We start from the raw sequence: 19,762 nt of genomic DNA, 5'->3' as shown, positions 1-19,762 counted from the left end.
ATCTGACCCATCTGTGCCCCCTCTGTCACCACCTCAGCGACTACAGACTGGCAGTCAACCTTGCCAAGTGCCAGTTTGGCCTGTCCACCATTAATTTCTTGGAACAGTAGATCGACTGTCACGGAGCTGTTCCCCTGCCAGAGAAAGTGGAAGCCATTTGCCAATTTGTCAGACCCAAAACAATCAAAGAATTTGTCAGTATGGAATACTTCTACCACCAGTTCATTCACTCTTGGCCTCTGAAACAGCAGTTGGTGGCATAATTGAACGATTAATAGGACAATGGAAGGCTTCTTCTGCTGACACCTGCAGCCCCCGGAAGTCAAGTACAGTGCGCTCAATATAGGGAGCTACTAACCCCGTACTTGACCATTCAGCACTTCAGGTATTTCCTAGCAGGAAGAGAGATCACAGATCACAAGCCCCTTACCTTTGCATTCACCAAAGTGTCCGACCCTTGGTCAGCCCGCCAACAGTGCCACCTGTCCTACATGTTTGAATTCACCACCTCAATCAAACAGATCTCAGGGAAGAACAATGTGGTGGTGGATGCGCTGTCATGAACGTCCACCTGGTTGGTGCAAGCCTCGGCCCCTGGAGTAGATTACGTGGCAACAGCCCAGAAGGAGAACAGAGAAATATACCCACCCGCGACTGGCCTCCACCTCGAAGGTGTACCCATCGGTCCCAACTCCTCTGCAACACCTCCACAGGGCAACTACTGTCCATTGTACCGGCTGCCTTGAGGTGCCGAGTGTTTGACACCTTACACGGGTTGACCCAGCTAATTGCGATGTGGTTCATGTGGCATGGCCTACTCAAACAGATTGGACACTGCATCAGGATGTGCACCAGACACATGTGAAGGCACCACTGCAACACTTCCAGCCAACACACAGGAGGTTTGAGCAGGTGCTCATGGACATCATTGGCCACTACCTGTTTCAAGAGGGGCAAGGTACCTATTTATGTTGGTGGACAGATTCAGGAGGTGGCTGGGAGCTGTTCCAATCAGTGACATGACAGCAGAGACATGTGCCAGGACCCTGATCACAACCTGGGTGACGAGGTTTGGCCTTTCTGCCCACATCACTTCAGACAAAGGTGTGCAGTTTACCTCAACCCAGCTACACTGAACAACTGCGTATCACTCCCAATCGAACAGCCTGCTGGAGTGTTTCCTCAGGCACCTAAAATTGGCCCTGATGGCATGACTCTAAGACAAGCTCCCCTGGGTGCTGCCAGGCATCCGCACGGTACCCAAAGAAGACCTAGCAATGTCCTCGGCTGAATTAGTTTACAGTTCAACGCTCAAACTGCCTGGCGAGTTCATGCCCACAACTGTGGCCAAGAAGACAAATTGATAGTGGTGCTGGCCAAGTTCCGAGAGAGACTAAGGACACTGGATCCAATTCCACCATCCCACAACAGAGCAGGACCCTCCTTTGTACCCAATGAGTAAGTGTTCTTCTGCAGAGAAGCACACACACCACCCCTACAACAGCCATATGAAGGACCCTTCAGGGTAGTGTGACATAATGGGACGACCTGTATTTTGGACATTGGGTGCCGGGAAGAGACATTTACCATCTACCGACTCAAACTGGCTCACCTAGACATTGAACGACCAGTCATTACACCACCTGCAGGAGACGAGGCCAACCATGCAAAACAGACAGAATACAGGTTACGGTTCCCGTACCTCCTATCACCAGTTCTGGGTGGTGGGAGGGAGGGGGGGGGGGGGGGGAATGTCATGTAGCGGTTCACCCACACGACAAACGAACCAGCGCCAGCAGGCGCAGGTAAGTCCACAGACATCGGCATCCACAGAGATGCTCAGCACAGGGCAAAGCTGTGGCCTAGAAGCTGACTTCACTTCCGCACCGTTGGGGTGCTAAGGACTCTGGGACAGGGAGGGCTTCTTTAAGCGCACGATTTTAAACCAGTAAAGCAGTTACTCCAGAACTCTCCAAGACACAGCGTATTCCTTTCGGTTTAGTGGCTTAGCAGCCACAAGACTGTAACGTGAATGAAGGAATGTGCGGTTAGTGGATGAAAGTGGATTTGAGGCAACACACTCAACGACCACACATCTGGATTGAGGGACTACAGCCTGCTCTGGCTCATTTAGTTCTCTTTCACAGAGATGTAACAAGCATCAAATTCCAACCCAGATTTCTGGGGACATGTATAGTGGAAGTAAGAAAATTTTGACAGATCAGGGAACAGAGGGGCTGTGTGGATATAAAAGGAGAGACCTGGGGTAGGTCAGCAATGATCATATGGCATGGCAGGGCAGATTTGAGGAGCATAGCCTCTTCCTGCTCCTATTTTCTGTTCTTCCCTCCTTGATATTATCACAATTGAGAAGGTGATTACTTTTTAAAAGTGTTTTTTTTTCTCCATTTGTTTGGTTTATACTTACTGCAATTGATTTCTTAACACCCACGTGCTTGCGGGAGCAATTGGGTTCCTGGAAAATTCCCTTGCACGCATCGTGCAAGAAATCTTTCAGCACCTTATAAACTTCATACAGGGTAAACTTGGGTCTCTTCGCTGGAATGTCCCGATGTGCGGGGGTGTTAATGCCTGTGATGGTAAGCCTGTGTTCCTCAAGCTTCTTCATTAAGAGCTCATAAAGGAGACACTTCTGCGATATGGAACAATAGAGCTCTTGGAGCCGGGCGTAAGTGAGGAAGTTGTACATATTCATCCCGTTGTCAATGAAGAGTCGAACAAACTCTGGCTTGTCATTCACCAGGGCATCCATCATGACATCTTCCATGTCACAAGACTGCAGAACAGAGCAATTATATTTATCACTGGAAAGAATGCTCATGGACAAAACAAGCATTTCTCTTTCTAGAACCAATTTCATGATCTTAGCCTGTTCCAAATAACTTTATGGCTTTTACATGAAATTTATAATGTTCAGAATGTTTAACGTGATACTCAAACACTCATCTAAAAACACAATCCAACAAACACCAATGCGCTAATAACCAGATCATTTACGTCAGCAATGCTGCTCCTTGGAAGACCCTTGCGAGCTCCAGGATTGGGACCTCATCTTTCAATGAAGTATATTTCAGCTGTTTGGAATTAACATGGTTTAAACCAACCATTCTCAATGGGGACCCATCTGGGGCCATAGTACATTTAAGTAAAAGCCTTGTTTTATTTTCACCTCAGGCAACATAAATATTTTAATGTTTTTTTTAAATGTATGTGATAGTACAGATTCTATCTCCAATGTATATATGTACACATGACTGTGATTGGCTAAGAGTGTAGCCACACCTACTGGCAGGTCTTAAAGAATTGTTCCTAACCAGACCAGGTCATTCTGGACTGGTTGACCTACTTGTGATATGCTGCAGTCTTTTAGTTAATAAAAGCCTTGGTTTGGATCAACAAGTCTTTGGTTCTTTTAACGCGCACTACAATGCAGTTGGTAGGAGAGAAGTTCGGAAGAAATGAAAACTTGACTGCTTTACGGGGAAGGGGGCCATAGCCAAAAATAAGGCTAAGAATGGCTGGTTTAAACATTTCAGATATTAAGTGCCTCTATTTTAATGCTGATAACAGCTGTTGCTTCTGCTGTTGAAGTACTGGAGTAAACTTTTGCATTATTATTTGTCCAGAGTTGGTTGATGGGAATGTGAGTATGGAATGGGGTTAGTTTAAAATTGATGTAAATGGGAGTTTATGGTCAGTGTAGTGATTTAAAGTTGTCCTGTTTCAGTGCTGTATAACTTTCAGACTCTTATTGCTGTATTATTCGTTTTGCCATTTAAATTGTACTTGGCCCCTCCCCCAGCCTATCCCCCACCGTTCCCCTTGTACATTTTTCCAATCTGATGAAATGCTAATTGCCAGCGTTAGGCCTGCTGCTCTCTCGATGGATATTGTCTGCCCTTCCAAATGCTTCCAGCAGGTTTTGTTTATATATCAGGATTTCAAACATTTTGTCCTCAGTTTGGTTTTTTTCTGGTCCTTCTTTCCCCAGAGGATAGTAAATTTGAGGAACAATTTGCCACTTGATATTCGTGATTATTGATTTATTCCACAGAGCTGAAGTTGTTCTAAATGAAGTCTACAAGTGGTAGAGCCTCTGTAGTAAGGCTTTTTAATCTCCGAGGACATATTCAAAGAGCTCAGTCTACCTTCATCCCAACCTCTTTGCTCATCTACACTAATCGCATTTGCCTGCATTAGAATCACAACCTTCAACACTTTGATTTGTTCATTTCACGACCTACAGTCCTCTCCTATCAGACACTATATTCCCTAGCCCTATGCCTCTTCACCTCCTAGATCCTTACGTCTCCATTCCTCCACCACCCCAGCACTCTTTCCCATCTATATTTACCTATCACAATACCAGCTGATGTTCCTCACCCTTCCCCATCCCCTTTTATTCTGGCTTCTTCCCTCTTTGTTCCCAATCTTTATGAAAGATTTTGGCCTTAAATGTTGACCACCTATTGCCATTCATATTCTCAAACCTATTGATATACAGGGTAAACTTGGGTCTCTCCACTGGAACGTCCCGCACCGTAAGGGTGCTAATGCCCGTTATAGTACGCCTGTGTTTCTCCAAGTTTTTTTTCCCCCATTCAGAGCTCGTAGAGCTCACAGTGCTGTGGACCCGCTGAGTTCCTTCAGCATTTTGTTTGTGTCCATTTACATATCTGTCGAAAAGCCTCTCCGATGTAGTGATTGTATCTGACACCTCCACCTGGCATGACTGTGCTTTCAGAGATCAGTCACTGCTAACTCTCAGATCCCTTTTAGAACTCCTTTCTCTCACCTCAAACTTATGCCATCTCGTTTCTGATGCCCCTACCCAGGAGAATGGTTCTGACTGTTGTCTGTAAGATTGTGACATGTGCCTGAAAACTCAAGGGCAACAAATAGGTTTATTAAATATGGGAAATAAATTAAATGTTGTACCTTCCATTCCACATCACCATTGAAGATCTCACTCTTGGCAATGTCTACCCTGTTCCAGAAAACAGCAAGTTTTAATTCATCGAGGTACTCCTGGGCTTCACTGGTTTGACTTTTGCAGGCTGTATTGGGTAACAGAGAATAATTGAGCATATGAAATGTACAATTACTGAAGTGGCATGTAGTATCACTTCTCCATGTCAATGACCAATGGAAATATCACCCTACCTTTTACAAGGGCTTTCAGAATAATGGTATCCATTTCCTCCAAGCTCTCCTGCTCCGAGTTATGTACCGTTAAGATATGTTGTTTGGCTACAATGTTTTGAATCTAAAAATAATCCAAAAGTTATTGTTATTTTTGTTTTTGATTAAGATCCCAAAAATAATTAAGCCTTCTGGGTCAGAGTTTACACTAATCACAATAGTTAATTGATATTTATAGAAATTCATCGACTTATGGAACTGAGTTCATAATAAATTCCTCCTTTGAACTCATAATTTCATAAAGAGCAGAAAATATACCAATTTTTAAAAATTTAGACACACAGCATGTTAACAGGCCATTTTGGCCCATGAGTCAGTGTTGCCAAATTTACACCAAATTAACCTACATCCTGGTATGTTTTGAATGGTGGGATGAAACTGGAGGCCCCGGGAAAAGCCCATGCAGACACAGGGAGAATGTACAAACACCTTACAGACAACGCAGGATTCGAATCATGGTCCTGACCAACCACTGGCGCTGTAAGGGCGTGTTCCACTATCTGTTATGCCAGCTGTGTCAGTTATAAAAAAGTAGGCAGTAAAACATTGGTGGGATATTAAAAAGATTTAGTGACATGTAAAAGAACTCAAATGCTTTGATAAGGTGGAAGATTTGAGCTACTGACTAGGAGAAATCAGATGCATTCGATAAATGGAACTAATTGTAACCTACTGAACTAACTTGTTTCTATCCAGTGACTTTCCTTTTAACCCCAAAGAACCAGTATGATATGTACAAAAAATTACAAATGAAAATTCCAGATAAAAGCAGGAGGTGCATTACTGTATACACTCATGTAATAATCAAGCTTTTTGGACCAATTTTTCAGGTCAAATTTGGGGGTGGGGGGGTGTTGATCTTTACACGGGTCATACTTTTGAGGGGCTAATTCACACAAGAATCTAAAAGCGCCAGGTCTGTATCAGAAGTCCAAATGATCTCTAAATTAATGAAGAATTAAAACACTATAAATTCATTAATAATTTGGAGTCTGTGCATCGAAACTACCATAAAACTCTGCCGCACCCATACCTACCTGCTTGCATCACAAAGGATTTAACCACAATTTCATATTCGGGACAACGGTATAATTTTCTTTACTGTATTTTTGCTTTTAATGCATTCAATGCAATTTAAGCCACAAATTATCAAAATATATAATGACAACAGAAAGAAATTATAAATACCAGTAGTAAGTTTTTATTCACAGTATGTTTGCAAAATAGCGAAGTAAACATTTACCATAATAAGGCTTTTGAACGCTAAAGTTCATTTAACACCTTCAGCACCGAACAAAGCGTCCTAATCGTCAGGATGAATGATGTCATCGCACAGATCCTCTTCACCATCAACATCCGTGTTGCTGAGCTAATACATCCGCTTCTTCTTCTTCATCCCATAATCATCGGCTGCACCATCCAATGCATTTGAAATTGGGGTTTCATCCACGTGGCCAATGCACGATAACTTGCAGCTTTCCTTCTTCTGACGTCTGGTTACAAACTGGTGAAACCTTTTCCCAGTCTCTCACAAGTTTCGATGATACACACATTGCTCCTTGCTGCTACACAGTTTTTTTTGTCTTCTCAGCGATTTTAACATTTAGTTTAAATGTTGCTGTATATTTGTTGCTTTTTTAAAAATCTGGTGGGCATTTTGAAACAAAATGGAGGCCAAATATTAAAACCACGAGTGCTCTATGCAAGCTGAGCTGCAAAGAGAGATTGTGACTCTTCCTTGTGTTGACATATTTTACATTCTCGTGTTTTTTTAAAAATTTACGCATGAAATCCAATAAGCAAGCAATTATTGGGCCAAAAATAAAGAGGAAGTCGACTTTTTAAACAGATGAACCACAGTAAATAACTCATGAGACAGGAGTTATGTGAATAACATAGGCTTTTATTAGCGAGAACATAGCAGTATTAGCCATCTATGAGGCTAGTCCCTATCTGAGCTGAGAGCAGTGGACAGGAACAGCAAGGGGGCTACTTCCTGCCCCACCCCCCCCCAGTCAACCTATAGCACCGGTCCACCTTACCAGCTAGCACAGAGCAACTACAAGCAACTACTTGATTTAAGGTCGCAACCAGGGCAAAATCTGAGGCGTCGCTTTCCCCTTGGAGTAGCTTACATTCGTTGACAGCGTGTGTGGAAGCTCTGGTAATGTTTTGCTTGATATTAGTGAAACCACCCAGTGCTTGTTCTGAGAGGGGGAAAGAGGACATTTTGATAAGGGGTTGGGCTTTGCCGGTGTAGCGAAGTACCCATTGGGCATAGTAGGAGAAAAATCCCAGACATCTTTTAAGGGTTATAGGGACTGGTAGTTCCACGAGAGGGTGCATCCGGTCAGGATCTGGGCTGTTCACACCATTTTGGACCTCATAGCCCAGGATAGACAATCTAGTTGCATGGAAGGTGCACTTTTGTTTGTTGTACCTGAGGTCTAGATTCTGGGCAACTTTGAGAAATTTTTTGAGATTAGCATTATGATCCTGTAGGTTGTGGCCGCATATTGTGATGTTGTCAAAGTAGGGATAGGTGGCGGTTCTTTCTTTCTTTGGCTTGGCTTCGCAGACGAAGATTTATGGAGGGGCAATGTCCACGTCAGCCATAAACGAGCCTGTAGCTGACAAGTCCGATGCGGGACAGGCAGACACGGTTGCAGCGGTTGCAAGGGAAAATTGGTGGGTTGGGGTTGGGTGTTGGGTTTTTCCTCCTTTGTCTTTTGTCTGTGAGGTGGGCTCTGCGGTCTTCTTCAAAGGAGGTTGCTGCCCGCCGAACTGTGAGGCGCCAAGATGCACGGTTTGAGGCGATGTCAGCCCACTGGTGGTGGTCAATGTGGCAGGCACCAAGAGATTTCTTTAGGCAGTCCTTGTACCTCTTCTTTGGTGCACCTCTGTCTCGGTGGCCAGTGGAGAGCTCGCCATATAACACGATCTTGGGAAGGCGATGGTCCTCCATTCTGGAGACGTGACCTACCCAGCGCAGTTGGATCTTCAGCAGTGTGGATTCAATGCTGACGGTCTCTGCCATCTCGAGTACTTCGATGTTCGGGATTAAGTCGCTCCAATGAATGTTGAGGATGGAGCGGAGACAATGCTGGTGGAAGCGTTCTAGGAGCCGTAGGTGATGCCGGTAGAGGACCCATGATTCGGAGCCGAACAGGAGTGTGGGTATGACAACGGCTCTGTATATGCTAATCTTTGTGAGGTTTTCCAGTTGGTTGTTTTTCCAGACTCTTTTGTGAAGTCTTTCAAAGGCGCTATTTGCCTTGGCGAGTCTGTTGTCTATCTCGTTGTCAATCCTTGCATCCGATGAAATGGTGCAGCCGAGGTAGGTAAACTGGTTGACCGTTTTGAGTTTTGTGTGCCCGATGGAGATGTGGGGGGCTGGTAGTCATGGTGGGGAGCTGGCTGATGGAGGACCTCAGTTTTCTTCAGGCTGACTTCCAGGCCAAACATTTTGACAGTTTCCGCAAAACAGGACGTCAAGCGCTGGAGAGCTGGCTCTGAATGGGCAACTAAAGCAGCATCGTCTGCAAAGAGTAGTTCACGGACAAGTTGCTCTTGTGTCTTGGTGTGAGCTTGCAGCCGGCTCAGATTGAAGAGACTGCCATCCGTGCGGTACCGATGTAAACAGCGTCTTCATTTTTGAGGTCTTTCATGGCTTGTTTCAGCATCATGCTGAAGAAGATTGAAAAGAGGGTTGGTGCGAGAATGCAGCCTTGCTTCACGCCATTGTTAATGGAGAAGGGTTCAGAGAGCTCATTGCTGTATCTGACCCGACCTTGTTGGTTTTCGTGCAGTTGGATAACCATGTTGAGGAACTTTGGGGGGCATCTGAGGCGCTCTAGTATTTGCCAAAGCCCTTTCCTGCTCACGGTGTCGAAGGCTTTGGTGAAGTCAACAAAGGTGATGTAGAGTCCTTTGTTTTGTTCTCTGCACTTTTCTTGGAGCTGTCTGAGGGCAAAGACCATGTCAGTAGTTCCTCTGTTTGCGCGAAAGCTGCACTGTGATTCTGGGAGAACATTTTTGGCGACACTAGGTATTATTCTATTTAGGAGAATCCTAGCAAAGATTTTGCCTGCAATGGAGAGCAGCGTGATTCCCCTGTAGTTTGAGCAGTCTTATTTCTCACCTTTGATTTTGTACAGGGTGATGATGATGGCATCACGAAGGTTCTGAGGCAGCTTTCCTTGGTCCCAGCAGAGCTTGAAAAACTCATGCAGTTTGGCATGCAGAGATTTGCCGGCAGCCTTCCAGACCTCTGGGGGGGCGGATTCCATCCGTACCTGCTGCTTTGCCACTTTTCAGTTGTTCAGTTGCCTTATATGTCTCTTCCCGGGTGAGGACCTCATCCAGCTCTAGCCTTAGGGGCTGTTGAGGGAGCTGGAGCAGGGCGAATTCTTGGACTGAGCGGTTGGCACTGAAAAGAGATTGGAAGTGTTCTGACCATCGGTTGAGGATGGAGATCTTGTCGCTGAGGAGGACTTTGCCGTCTGAGCTGCGCAGCGGGCTTGGACCTGGTGTGAGGGGCCGTACACAGCCTTTAGAACCTCGTAAAAACCCCTGAAGTCACCAATGTCCGGGCTGAGCTGGGTTTGTTTGTCGAGGCTAGTCCACCACTCATTTTGGATCTCCCGGAGTTTGTGCTGAAGATGGCTGCATGCACGACGGAAGGCTCGTTTCTTCTCTGGCCAGGACGGCTTTGCAAGGTGAGCCTGGTGGGCACCTCGCATCTTTGCCAGCAGCTTCTGGATTTCCTGGTTGTTTTCATCGAACCAGTGCTTGTTTTTCCTGGAGGAGAAGCCCAGTACCTCTTCAGAGGTAGTCTTCAGCTGATCCCAGAGGGTTTCAGGGGACAAGTCCGTGAGGCGGATTGCATCGTCGAGCTTTGCTTTGAGGTTTGCCTGGAAGTTTCCTCTCACTTCGTCTGACTGCAAGTTTCCAACATTGAACCTCTTTCTGGGGGCTTTACTGTTCCTGGACTTTGGCTTGAAGTGAAGGTTGAGCTTGCAGCGAACCAACCGGTGGTCAGTGTGGCATTCCGCGCTGGGCATGACCCTGGTGTGGAGCACATCTCGTTTGTCTCTTTCTTGCACCAGGACGTAGTCCAGGAGGTGCCAGTGTTTGGATCGGGGATACATCCAGGTGGTCTTAAGGCTGTCCCTCTGCTGAAAAAGGGTGTTTGTAATGACAAGCCGCTGTTCTGCGCAGAACTCCAACAGGAGGCACCCATTGTTGTTGCACTTGCCGACACCATGCTTCCCCAGGATTCCTGGCCAGGTTTCAGAGTCTTTGCTGATGCGAGTGTTGAAGTCGCCAAGGATGACAACCTTGTCGGCTGTAGGGGTGCGTTGAATGAGCTTGCGCAGATCAGTGTAGAACTTGTCCTTTTCTGCTTGTTCCGCCTGGAGGGTTGGAGAATAGACACTGATGAGGGTGATGCGACACTGTTTTGAAGGGGGAGTCGCATGGACATGATCCGGTCCAAGTGGCCTGTCGGGAGGTTTTCGAGTTTGGAGGCAATGGAGTTCTTGACCATGAAGCCTACAACAGATAGGCGTCATTCATCCATAGGCTTGCCAGACCAGTAGAGTGTGTAGCCTGTGCCGTGTTCTTGGAGGCTGCCTACATCTGCAAGGCGGACTTCACTAAGAGCAGCTATGTCGATGTCAAGTCTGAGGAGTTCATGTGTGATGAGGGCAGACCGACGTGGCGGTTATGTTATTGTCATCCATCATGTGGTCCATCTCTCTCTGGAATACAGACACTCTGTTGGTGACCCCAAAAGGGACATGGAGAAATTGGTACAGCCTACCATCAGCTTCGAATGCTGTTTAAGTACGGTCACTTTCATGAATGGGCAGCTGGTGGTAGGCAGATTTTAGGTCTATGGTGGAAAAGACCTTGTAGTGGGCTATTTTGCTCACCATGTCATTTATTCTTGGTAAGGGATAAGCATCCAATTGAGTGAATTTGTTTGTGACTGTAACCAACAACCATCTAATGCTTTATTCCTTGTTTTACTACGACTTGACCTCGCCAGGGACTGGTGCTGGGTTCGATAACACCTTCCTGCAGTAGTCATTGTACCTCTAATTTGATGGATTACCTGTCGGCAACAGAGTAGCGCTGGCTCTTGGTTGCTATGGGTCTGCAATCGGGTGAGAGATCGATGAATAGTCGCAACGGGGACACTCTCAGTGTCGAGAGTGACCAGAGTTGGATGAGGTCTATTGTAAGATAGTGTTACACTTTCATGCTGGAAATCCAGTCCTAAGATCACAGGGGCGCAGAGAATAAGCAAGACGAGCAATGGCAAATCTTTATATTCAGTGCCCTTAATCGACAGATCGGCAAGACTATGTACCTCTGCCGTGTGGGAGCTAGAGGCTAGACCAATCTTACGATCAGTGTTTTGCACCTTGAGAGTGCAGAGGGCGGCCACACGAGGATGGATAAAACTCTCGGTGATCCCACTGTCGAACAAGCAGTTCGTGCAGCGTCCATTTATGTTCAGCCTGGAACGGGTTAAATCACGGCTACTTGCCTGATTAAGTTTCAGTGAAACTTAGTGATGAATCAGTGATGAATCATCCTGTTCTTCATGTCATTATGGAGGGCGCCGTCCAACTCCATTTGCACAAAGCATTGAGCGCCAGCGGGAGATTTTGAGATAAGCAGACAGAAGAGATTAATGGGTTTTCCTGTTCCTCTTCAGAGATAAGAGCAGTTTTGGCAGTCCTTTCAGAGAACCCTTTATAGACCTTTGCGTAGTGACCCTTCTTGTTGCACTTAACACACATAGAAACATAGAAGATAGGAGCAGGAGTAGGTCATTTGACCCTACGAGCCTGCTCCGCCATTCAACGAGATCATGGCTGATCTTAAAGTTCAGTATCCCGTCGCAGCCTTCTCTCCGTAACCTTTAATACCCTTATACTGAAGAAATAGATCTAATTCCCTCTTAAATATATTTAATGAACCTGCCTCTACTGCCCTCTGTGGCAATGAATTCCACAGATTCACCACCCTCTGGGTATAGAGATTCCTCCTCATCTCGGTCCTAAATGGTTTGCCTATTATCCTCAAACCATGGCCCCGGGTTCTGGATTTTCCCATCATTGGAAACATCCCATCTGCATCCATTCAGTCCAGTCCTGCCAGAATTTTATAGGTCTCTATGAGATCCCCTCTCAATCTTCTAAACTCCAGCGAGTACAATCCCAATGTGCGCAATCTTTCCTCATAAGTCATTCCTGCCATTCCAGGTATCAGCCTGGTGAATCGCCTCTGCACTCCCTCCATTGCAAGAACATCCTTCCTTAGATAAGGTGACCAAAACTGTACACAATACTCCAGGTGGGGTCTCACCAAGGAGGGAGCGGGGACGGTTGTAGAGCCTCTGGTCGGCAAGCCCATGCTCCACCGACTGCTCTAATCGTCTTCATCCGCCGACTCTGTTTTGGGATTGGGCACTGCTTTTGAAGTAATCTCAAATGAATCTTGCTAATATAATTGAACCAGTCAATAACTCACGAGACAGGAGATAGGCAAATAACATTGGCTTTTATTAGCAAGAGCGTGGCAGTGTTAGCCATCTATGAGGCTCGTCTCAGTCTGAGCTGAGAGCAGTGGACAGGAACAGCAAGGGGGCTACTTCAGCCTAGAGCACCAGTCCTCCGTACCAACTAAAAGAGAGCAACGACGTACTACGGACATGCATGCAATTCCAGGGATTATCACAATGAGTTATATGGAATTTTTCAGCCAAAAAAAGGGGGTCGACTATGACACAGGATTGACTTTTACACGAGTATATACAGTAAGTGCATTGATGATTAGGAAAGCTGATTACAAAGACAGAAATCCAAAATTATCAAGGAATATAAATAGGATAGGATTAGAGCCATTAATGAAATGACATAATAAACTCATCAGCTGCGACGAGTAAATGATGGAATTAATTACTGCCTTGGTAGGAATGAATACAATGATGGGCATGCCTTTGGAAGATGAGATGAATAAACATAAAATAACAAAAGGAAAAGCTAATTTATGCACTAATCAGAATTAATCAGGAGAAATCCCTCAATCCAGATGAATTATATCAGTGCAAATAACAAGGATACAGATAGCTGTGTGTAGTATTGAGGGTCATGTGACTCTTCCCATGAGAATCTGGTCAGAAGCCACCACATCTGTCAAACAAGGTCAAGACCACACATCTCGCTATTGGTCCCTTTGAAAGGATACACACCTTTAATCACCTGCCCAAGTTTGGGCATAACCGCTTGCTGGCTGGGGCATAAAGCACAACCCATGGAGCAGCTTGGTCTCTTTTCCCCAGTAATGAACCCAGGCTCCACTCCATGTCACAACTCAGACATGCTGGAAAATCAATGACAAGATATGTGCCAGTAAAGGATTGGGAGGCTTATTGTGGTGCACACTTACAAACCAATCGGAAATTCTCTTTCTTTCCTATCTAAATGGGATGCCGTACCTGCACTGTTGCATCTTTTTGCTAGTTGTTAGTTGTATCTGATACAAGTATGTGGCACATATACGTGCGAGTGCAATCCCTGTGGTGACTTCCCCTCACAGGCAAATAAAGGCCTTTTGTTGCAATCAACGTGTTGAAACTTGTTGCTTCTTGGGCTCCTCACATCACACTGTGGCACTATTACAAACGGTCGTTAGCAAAGGGGAATAGCACCTAGCTGCTCAAGCCATTCTTTTAGTCGAACAAATCCAGGGAACTATAAACCAATTAACTCAGCATGAGAAGTCAAAGGATATTGCAATCTTAACTGAGATAGAATACGAAATAATATAGCTTTGCAGCAAGAGTAGAGTTTATTTTGAATCAACTCAGATACGCTTGAAGTACAGAGAAATAGATAAAAGTATTTTAGAAGACATTATTTTGGCAATCTAAATTAATTAAGTTCTTGTTGTACTGATAACCCAACTGCACTACATGGAAATAGAGGACAAATAGTGGAATAGTGGAATAAAAGGAAATAGGGGTTGAACAGTTACTTAGAATGGCAATTTTTGTGATGTGATGCTCTATGCTTGGGAACCATAACATATTTGCAGATGATGTACAATTAAGCCACTAATAAGCTTTCAGAATAATCCGCAATGGTAAATTCGAGAACAAAGAATAAATAGGTCACATGATCCCGATGAAATCAGTGCCTGAACGCAGCAGAGGAACACAGGGATCACAGGCACAGATATGCCCAGCCTTAACAATGGCAGCACACGACAGATATCAAATCAACACCACTCTACAAAATAGGTAAACAAGACACGGATAGAATTAAAAATTTACGCACAACTTGTACAGAACTTTGTAAGGTCCAAGAATTTCTAGTTTCATAAAAAAAATAGGCTGAAGATGCAAAATAAAGGGGGGCGTGGCAAGATGTCGTAGGGAACAGACGTGCCTTCCAGACCTCTCCGACTCTGATTTATTGTTTTGTCTTTAAGTGCCCGTTAAAGTTCTTTTAAAAGTTTATAAATAATAAGAGGTGCTGGATTAATACCTAATGGTTTATATGCAAAGAAAAAAGGTAAAACATCAACAGACTGTTAAAAAACTACATTTTCTGAAATTATCTGAGCCTACTTGTTTACAAGAAGCCAGGACTTCGCGTAGAATGGATCCAGAGGAAGACGTGCAGAGTGCAGCATTGAAACTCCGTTTTAAGCTGGTGAGGCTCTCTGAAGGTCGCATTCAACAGCTTTCAGACCAAAAGAGCAGGACGGGTGCCAGTATTTCAGACAATGGCCACTGTGAGTGCTGTTACTGAGACTTTGACAGTTGAATCAGCTGGGGTGCCACCAGCTGGAGAGTTAAAGAGCTGTCATTCGACTGCTACAGTGGTGGCGCTGCAAAATGCATCTTCAATTACAATGGTCTTTCCAGACATCGATTCAGTGAAGATGATTAAAGAGATTTGGCTTAAAGATAACCCTGATCTTCAGTCTCCTGGCATTGCTGGGGGGACTTTGAGAGGGATTTTTATATGAAGTCAAACTGCTAGAAAAGATACTAAATTAAGGGAAGGGACAGAAGATCCCGTGGTCTTTAAGGAACAGCGAGACCCCATTATGCCTGAATCTATTTCTGTTGAAATGTCTGTTAAGGATCTTGAAGATAAGATATATTCTGTATCGAGTCACTTAGCTAATTTTGTGAACCTGTTTATTTCCAAGATTAATGCGATGGCGGAAGCCATTAATGGAGCTTTTAAGCTTGAACCATTGAAAGATTTGAAATGTGTGATCAAGGTTTAGTCGATGCACAGGATCAACTGCAAGATGAAAATAGAATAATTGAAACATTGCAGATCCAAAATAAAAATTTAGTGAAAAAGGTTGATTATTTGGAGAATCAATCTAGACGGAACAATGTGAAAATTGTTGGTTTGCCAGAAGGCATAGAAGGACCAGATCCAAGAAAATTTTTTACTGAATGGATTCCACGAGTGTTAGGACAGGATAAATTCCCTGAAGGTTTAATACTGGAACGTGCTCATAGAGTTTTAAGAAGAAAATCTTTTTCAGGACAGAATCCAAGATCTGTTTTGATTCATTGTTTAAACTATTGTGACAGAGAGACAATTTTACATACGGCTATTAGAAATGCCCAGCAAAATAGATCTCCTTTGATGGTTCAGAATAATCCTGTTTTCTTCTATCAAGATTTGAGTCAAGAAATTATGTTTCAACGACGCGAATTTAATTCTGTGAAAGAACAGTTGTGGAAAAAAAGACATAAGGCAACATTCAGATATTCTGCGGTACTGAAGATTTTTCAGGATGGAAATCAGCCAAAGTTCTTTGACAATCCTAAAGAGGCTATGGACTTTGCTCAGTCTTTACCAATCATGTAGTTTTAGGAACGATGTAGTCCTTCAAGGTCTCTAAAGAGAGTAGAGATGTAAGGTGGGATCCAGATTTTTAAAAGAAATGGAAGCAATGGTGACCGAAGTGGTAACGTGGATTTTAAAAAATAAATCTTTTTTTTTTGAGAAGAGTTTAAATAGTTTAAATAATGATGATAGTTTAATGAAATGGGAGTTGGGAGAGGGAACTGGGTGGGCACTAGTTTCCAGAAGTCATCAGCTACCTGTGAGTTATCTCACACCCAATATTTTGGGGGAGTTACCGCTTTGGGTGGTTTAAACAGGAGGAGGTAGTCGTGACCTCCGACATGTTTTTTTTTTCTTTTTAATTTTCAGGTTAAGAAGTGAAGGTTTTTTTTTATTATTTTTTTTAAATAAATAATTTTTTTAAAACTCTTTTTGTTTTCTGATTGTAATTGAGAGGGAATTAGGAGGCTTTTTTTCTCTCCTTTTTTTCTCTCTTTTTTTGGGGGGGGGGTTTTCTTTTTTCTTTCTTTTTTAAGAGGATGATGTTACAGAAGATAATAAGTCAAAAATTGAGGATGTTGAATTAGATGAAGAGGAAGATGAGGGGAAAGGTGATAAGAAGAAAAAGAAGAAAACCAAGTACAAATACATTGAGGGAGAAAAGTTAATTTCAATAGAGAATTTTGAAGATGTTATAAATGAAGAATATGGAGAATTTTATAAGAGTTTGAACTTTTTTTTCTTTTTTTATATAAGGGGAGGGGAAGGGAATAAAAAGTTTATCTGATTGTTTTTCTAAGGGATGTTTTTGTTCTCTCGATGAATTATAAAGGAAACTTGGTATTAATGGAAATTCTGTATTTATGTATTATTAATTATGATTTTTTTGTATAACAGATATGTGGTTGATATATGATTTTAATATTTGAACTTAGTTTTAAAGTGGATTTCATTTGTTAAATACATGTATTATGTTTGATTTAAATATATGTTTAAAGGTATTATTTTAGTATTGATATTTTTTTTGTTGTTAGTAATTTTTTTTGTTGTTAAGTTTTATCCTTTTTTTTGTAAGTGGGGTTTTTTCTATTTTATTTACAACATTGTTAATTAATTCTTCACTCTTTATTTTGGGGGGAGGGTTGGACTAATTTTAAATTAGATGATTAATGTGTTATAATTATTGGGGGGGTTAATTTGTGTAGTTTAATGATGTAGTATTCTAATTTTTATTATCTTATTTTTTATTATTTCTTTAAATGTAATTTTTATTTTATTCATGTCATAAAATTTTAAATAAAGTTTAAAAAAAAAAGATGCAAAATAAAGGATTTATCAGAATGACACCAGAACTGAGAAGATATTTTTAAGCACTGTTGAGGTTCTTTAAAAAAACTGGTGATAGAGAAAATGATAGAAGTTAAGATTATTTGAGGGTTTGACAGAGTATATTTGAACAAGAATTTTCTTCAACTGGGCAAGACCGGAACCATCTTTTGTGTGACCACTAATAAATCCCAAAAAGTACATCGGAAAATCTTCTCTATGCAGCTACAAAGTCATTTCCACATGGAGGTGAGCGGAGTGTCACATTGGAAACATTTCAGAGAAAGCGTGATAATGTGAAAAATAAAGGAAGAGAAAAGGATGTCAGTACAATTCCATGGTGACAATGTGAAGTATGCAATAGAACAGCCTTTGAAGGGAAGTGACCTGGTCAGTTTTGGTCTCATGCATTGATAAATTGCGCAGTAGTATGCCCTTAAATAAAATGTCTGTACTAGCTCATGAACTTGACATCTTTCATAGAACAGGACAACACAGGAACAGGTCATTCAGCCCACGCACCTGTGTCAAGCATGATGTCCAAATCAAGTTAAAATTATGCTGCTGAACCTGATAGATATCCTTCTGTCCTCTTTATATCAACAGTGTGTGTCTATCTGGAAGACTCTTCAGTTCTACTTTTGTACCTGGTACCACCACTATGCCAGGCACCTGGCACATTGTTTAAAACATTTGTCTTGGCCATCTCCCTTGAACTTCCTCCTCCACCACCTTAAATATGTGTGACATTTTTGCCCTGGAAAAAAAGTCTGACTGTCCACCTTATAAAAGCTTTCATGATGCTCTATCAGGTCCTCCCTCAATCTCCCACGTTCCAGCAAAGGAAAACAAGCATGTCCATTCTCTCCCTAGAACTTGTACCTATTCTATATCCTTTTCAAAACTTCCACATCTTTCAGTGCATGAGGCGACCAGAACTGCACACAAGTGCAGCTTCACCCAAGTTTTATATAGTTGTAACATGAACTCCTTACTTTTGGACTCAATACTCCTCTTCAATACAATTTAATTTCTAGATGCAAGGTTTTAGTAAGGTATCAAGGGATAAAGAACAAAGCAAGGAACAATTGAGTCTGGGAACTGACTAGCTAATGTCCACAGAACTGAAGGGACTTCAACTTACTAATGATGAATCAAGAAAAACTGGGGAAGATGCCTTGTGGCTTTGCTTATCAACAAGTAACAATGCTCGGTTTTTACCAGTTTGGTCCATTCAAGAATATTCTCTCTGGTAAAAGTCTCTCTGTGAAATTTTTCTTGAAGCTGCTCCTGTACAGTTTCAAGTACCACAGGTCCATGGATTAATGAAGCGATGACATCAGCAATGCCTCCTGATCCACCCAAGATCAGCCATGGAATAGAATTCTCCATCCCCTGGTGCACTTTCTGGAATACAAGTTATAGCAACACAGATCAGCACACTACTGATTTAAATGTAAACATACAGCACGGTAACAGGCCATTTTGGCCCATGTGTCTGAGCTGCCCAATTTACACCTCTTGTACGTTCTGAACGGTGGGAGGAAACCTGAGCCCCTGGAGAAAACACACGTAGACATGGGGAGAATGTACGAACTCCTTACAGACAGTGCGGGATTTGAACCCTAGTCCAGATCCGATCGCTGGCGTGGTAAAGGTGGTGTTAACCACTATGCCAACCTTGCCACCCTAGGCACTAACAACAACCACTGAAAACCAACCTTTAACGTCTGTTCTAATTTACTTGATCACAAAGAAGATCTTGTGCCATTAAAAACACGAGAGCTTGTGTTAAAAAATATTTCTAATCAGTTCTTCATTTCATAAACATAATTGTCTTACAACATAGAACTGAGAGGATATCAGCTCTCAAAATAATCCCATATTGTTGGTTTTTATCCCCTGTAACTCTCCCAAATATGCCCCATTAACTTCCCAATACTGGACCATCCATCTACCCTTGGTGGTAATGTACGGAAGCCAATGAACCTACTGGCACATTTCAGTGACATGGGAGGACATGAATACCTAAGAGATACCCACACATCCTCGGGAAAACATGCAAACTCCACACAACAAAGTCAAGTTCACAGCTCAGTTGCTGGAGCTGTGAAGAAGCAGGACTAACACTACCTGTTGCACATTGTGCTATTGAGGGTGAAACTTCCTTTCCTAAGGGTTTTTGCCTCCTCACAAGAACGTTCTATAATCAACAGCCATTCTGCAGCACCTCACCCAATTACAGAGTGTATATACAGACACACATCCTTAATATGGAGTAGCATCAAGCACTATCAACCAAGAAATCTCTCCTTTTC

At 43.0% G+C, this 19,762-nt stretch overlaps 1 protein-coding gene across 1 annotated transcript in view; it reads right to left on the bottom strand.

Annotated features, from left to right (window-relative positions):
* The window catches only part of trpm5 (transient receptor potential cation channel, subfamily M, member 5), an 88,404-nt gene that overhangs the window by 37,708 nt on the left and 30,934 nt on the right, over positions 1-19,762 (bottom strand). The window contains exons 8-11 of the mRNA XM_069896695.1: positions 18,666-18,851; positions 5,185-5,287; positions 4,960-5,078; positions 2,429-2,797 (exon numbers count right to left, since the gene is read on the bottom strand). Coding sequence (XP_069752796.1) covers positions 2,429-2,797; positions 4,960-5,078; positions 5,185-5,287; positions 18,666-18,851 — 777 coding nt within the window. The remainder of the gene's footprint in view (positions 1-2,428; positions 2,798-4,959; positions 5,079-5,184; positions 5,288-18,665; positions 18,852-19,762) is intronic.

The sequence above is a fragment of the Narcine bancroftii genome, chromosome 1 (assembly GCF_036971445.1).
Source record: "Narcine bancroftii isolate sNarBan1 chromosome 1, sNarBan1.hap1, whole genome shotgun sequence".
In the NCBI taxonomy this organism is placed as follows: Eukaryota; Metazoa; Chordata; class Chondrichthyes; order Torpediniformes; family Narcinidae; genus Narcine; species Narcine bancroftii.
The sequence above is the reverse complement of the archived record's forward strand: the minus strand, read 5'-3'. Positions and strand labels throughout refer to the sequence as shown.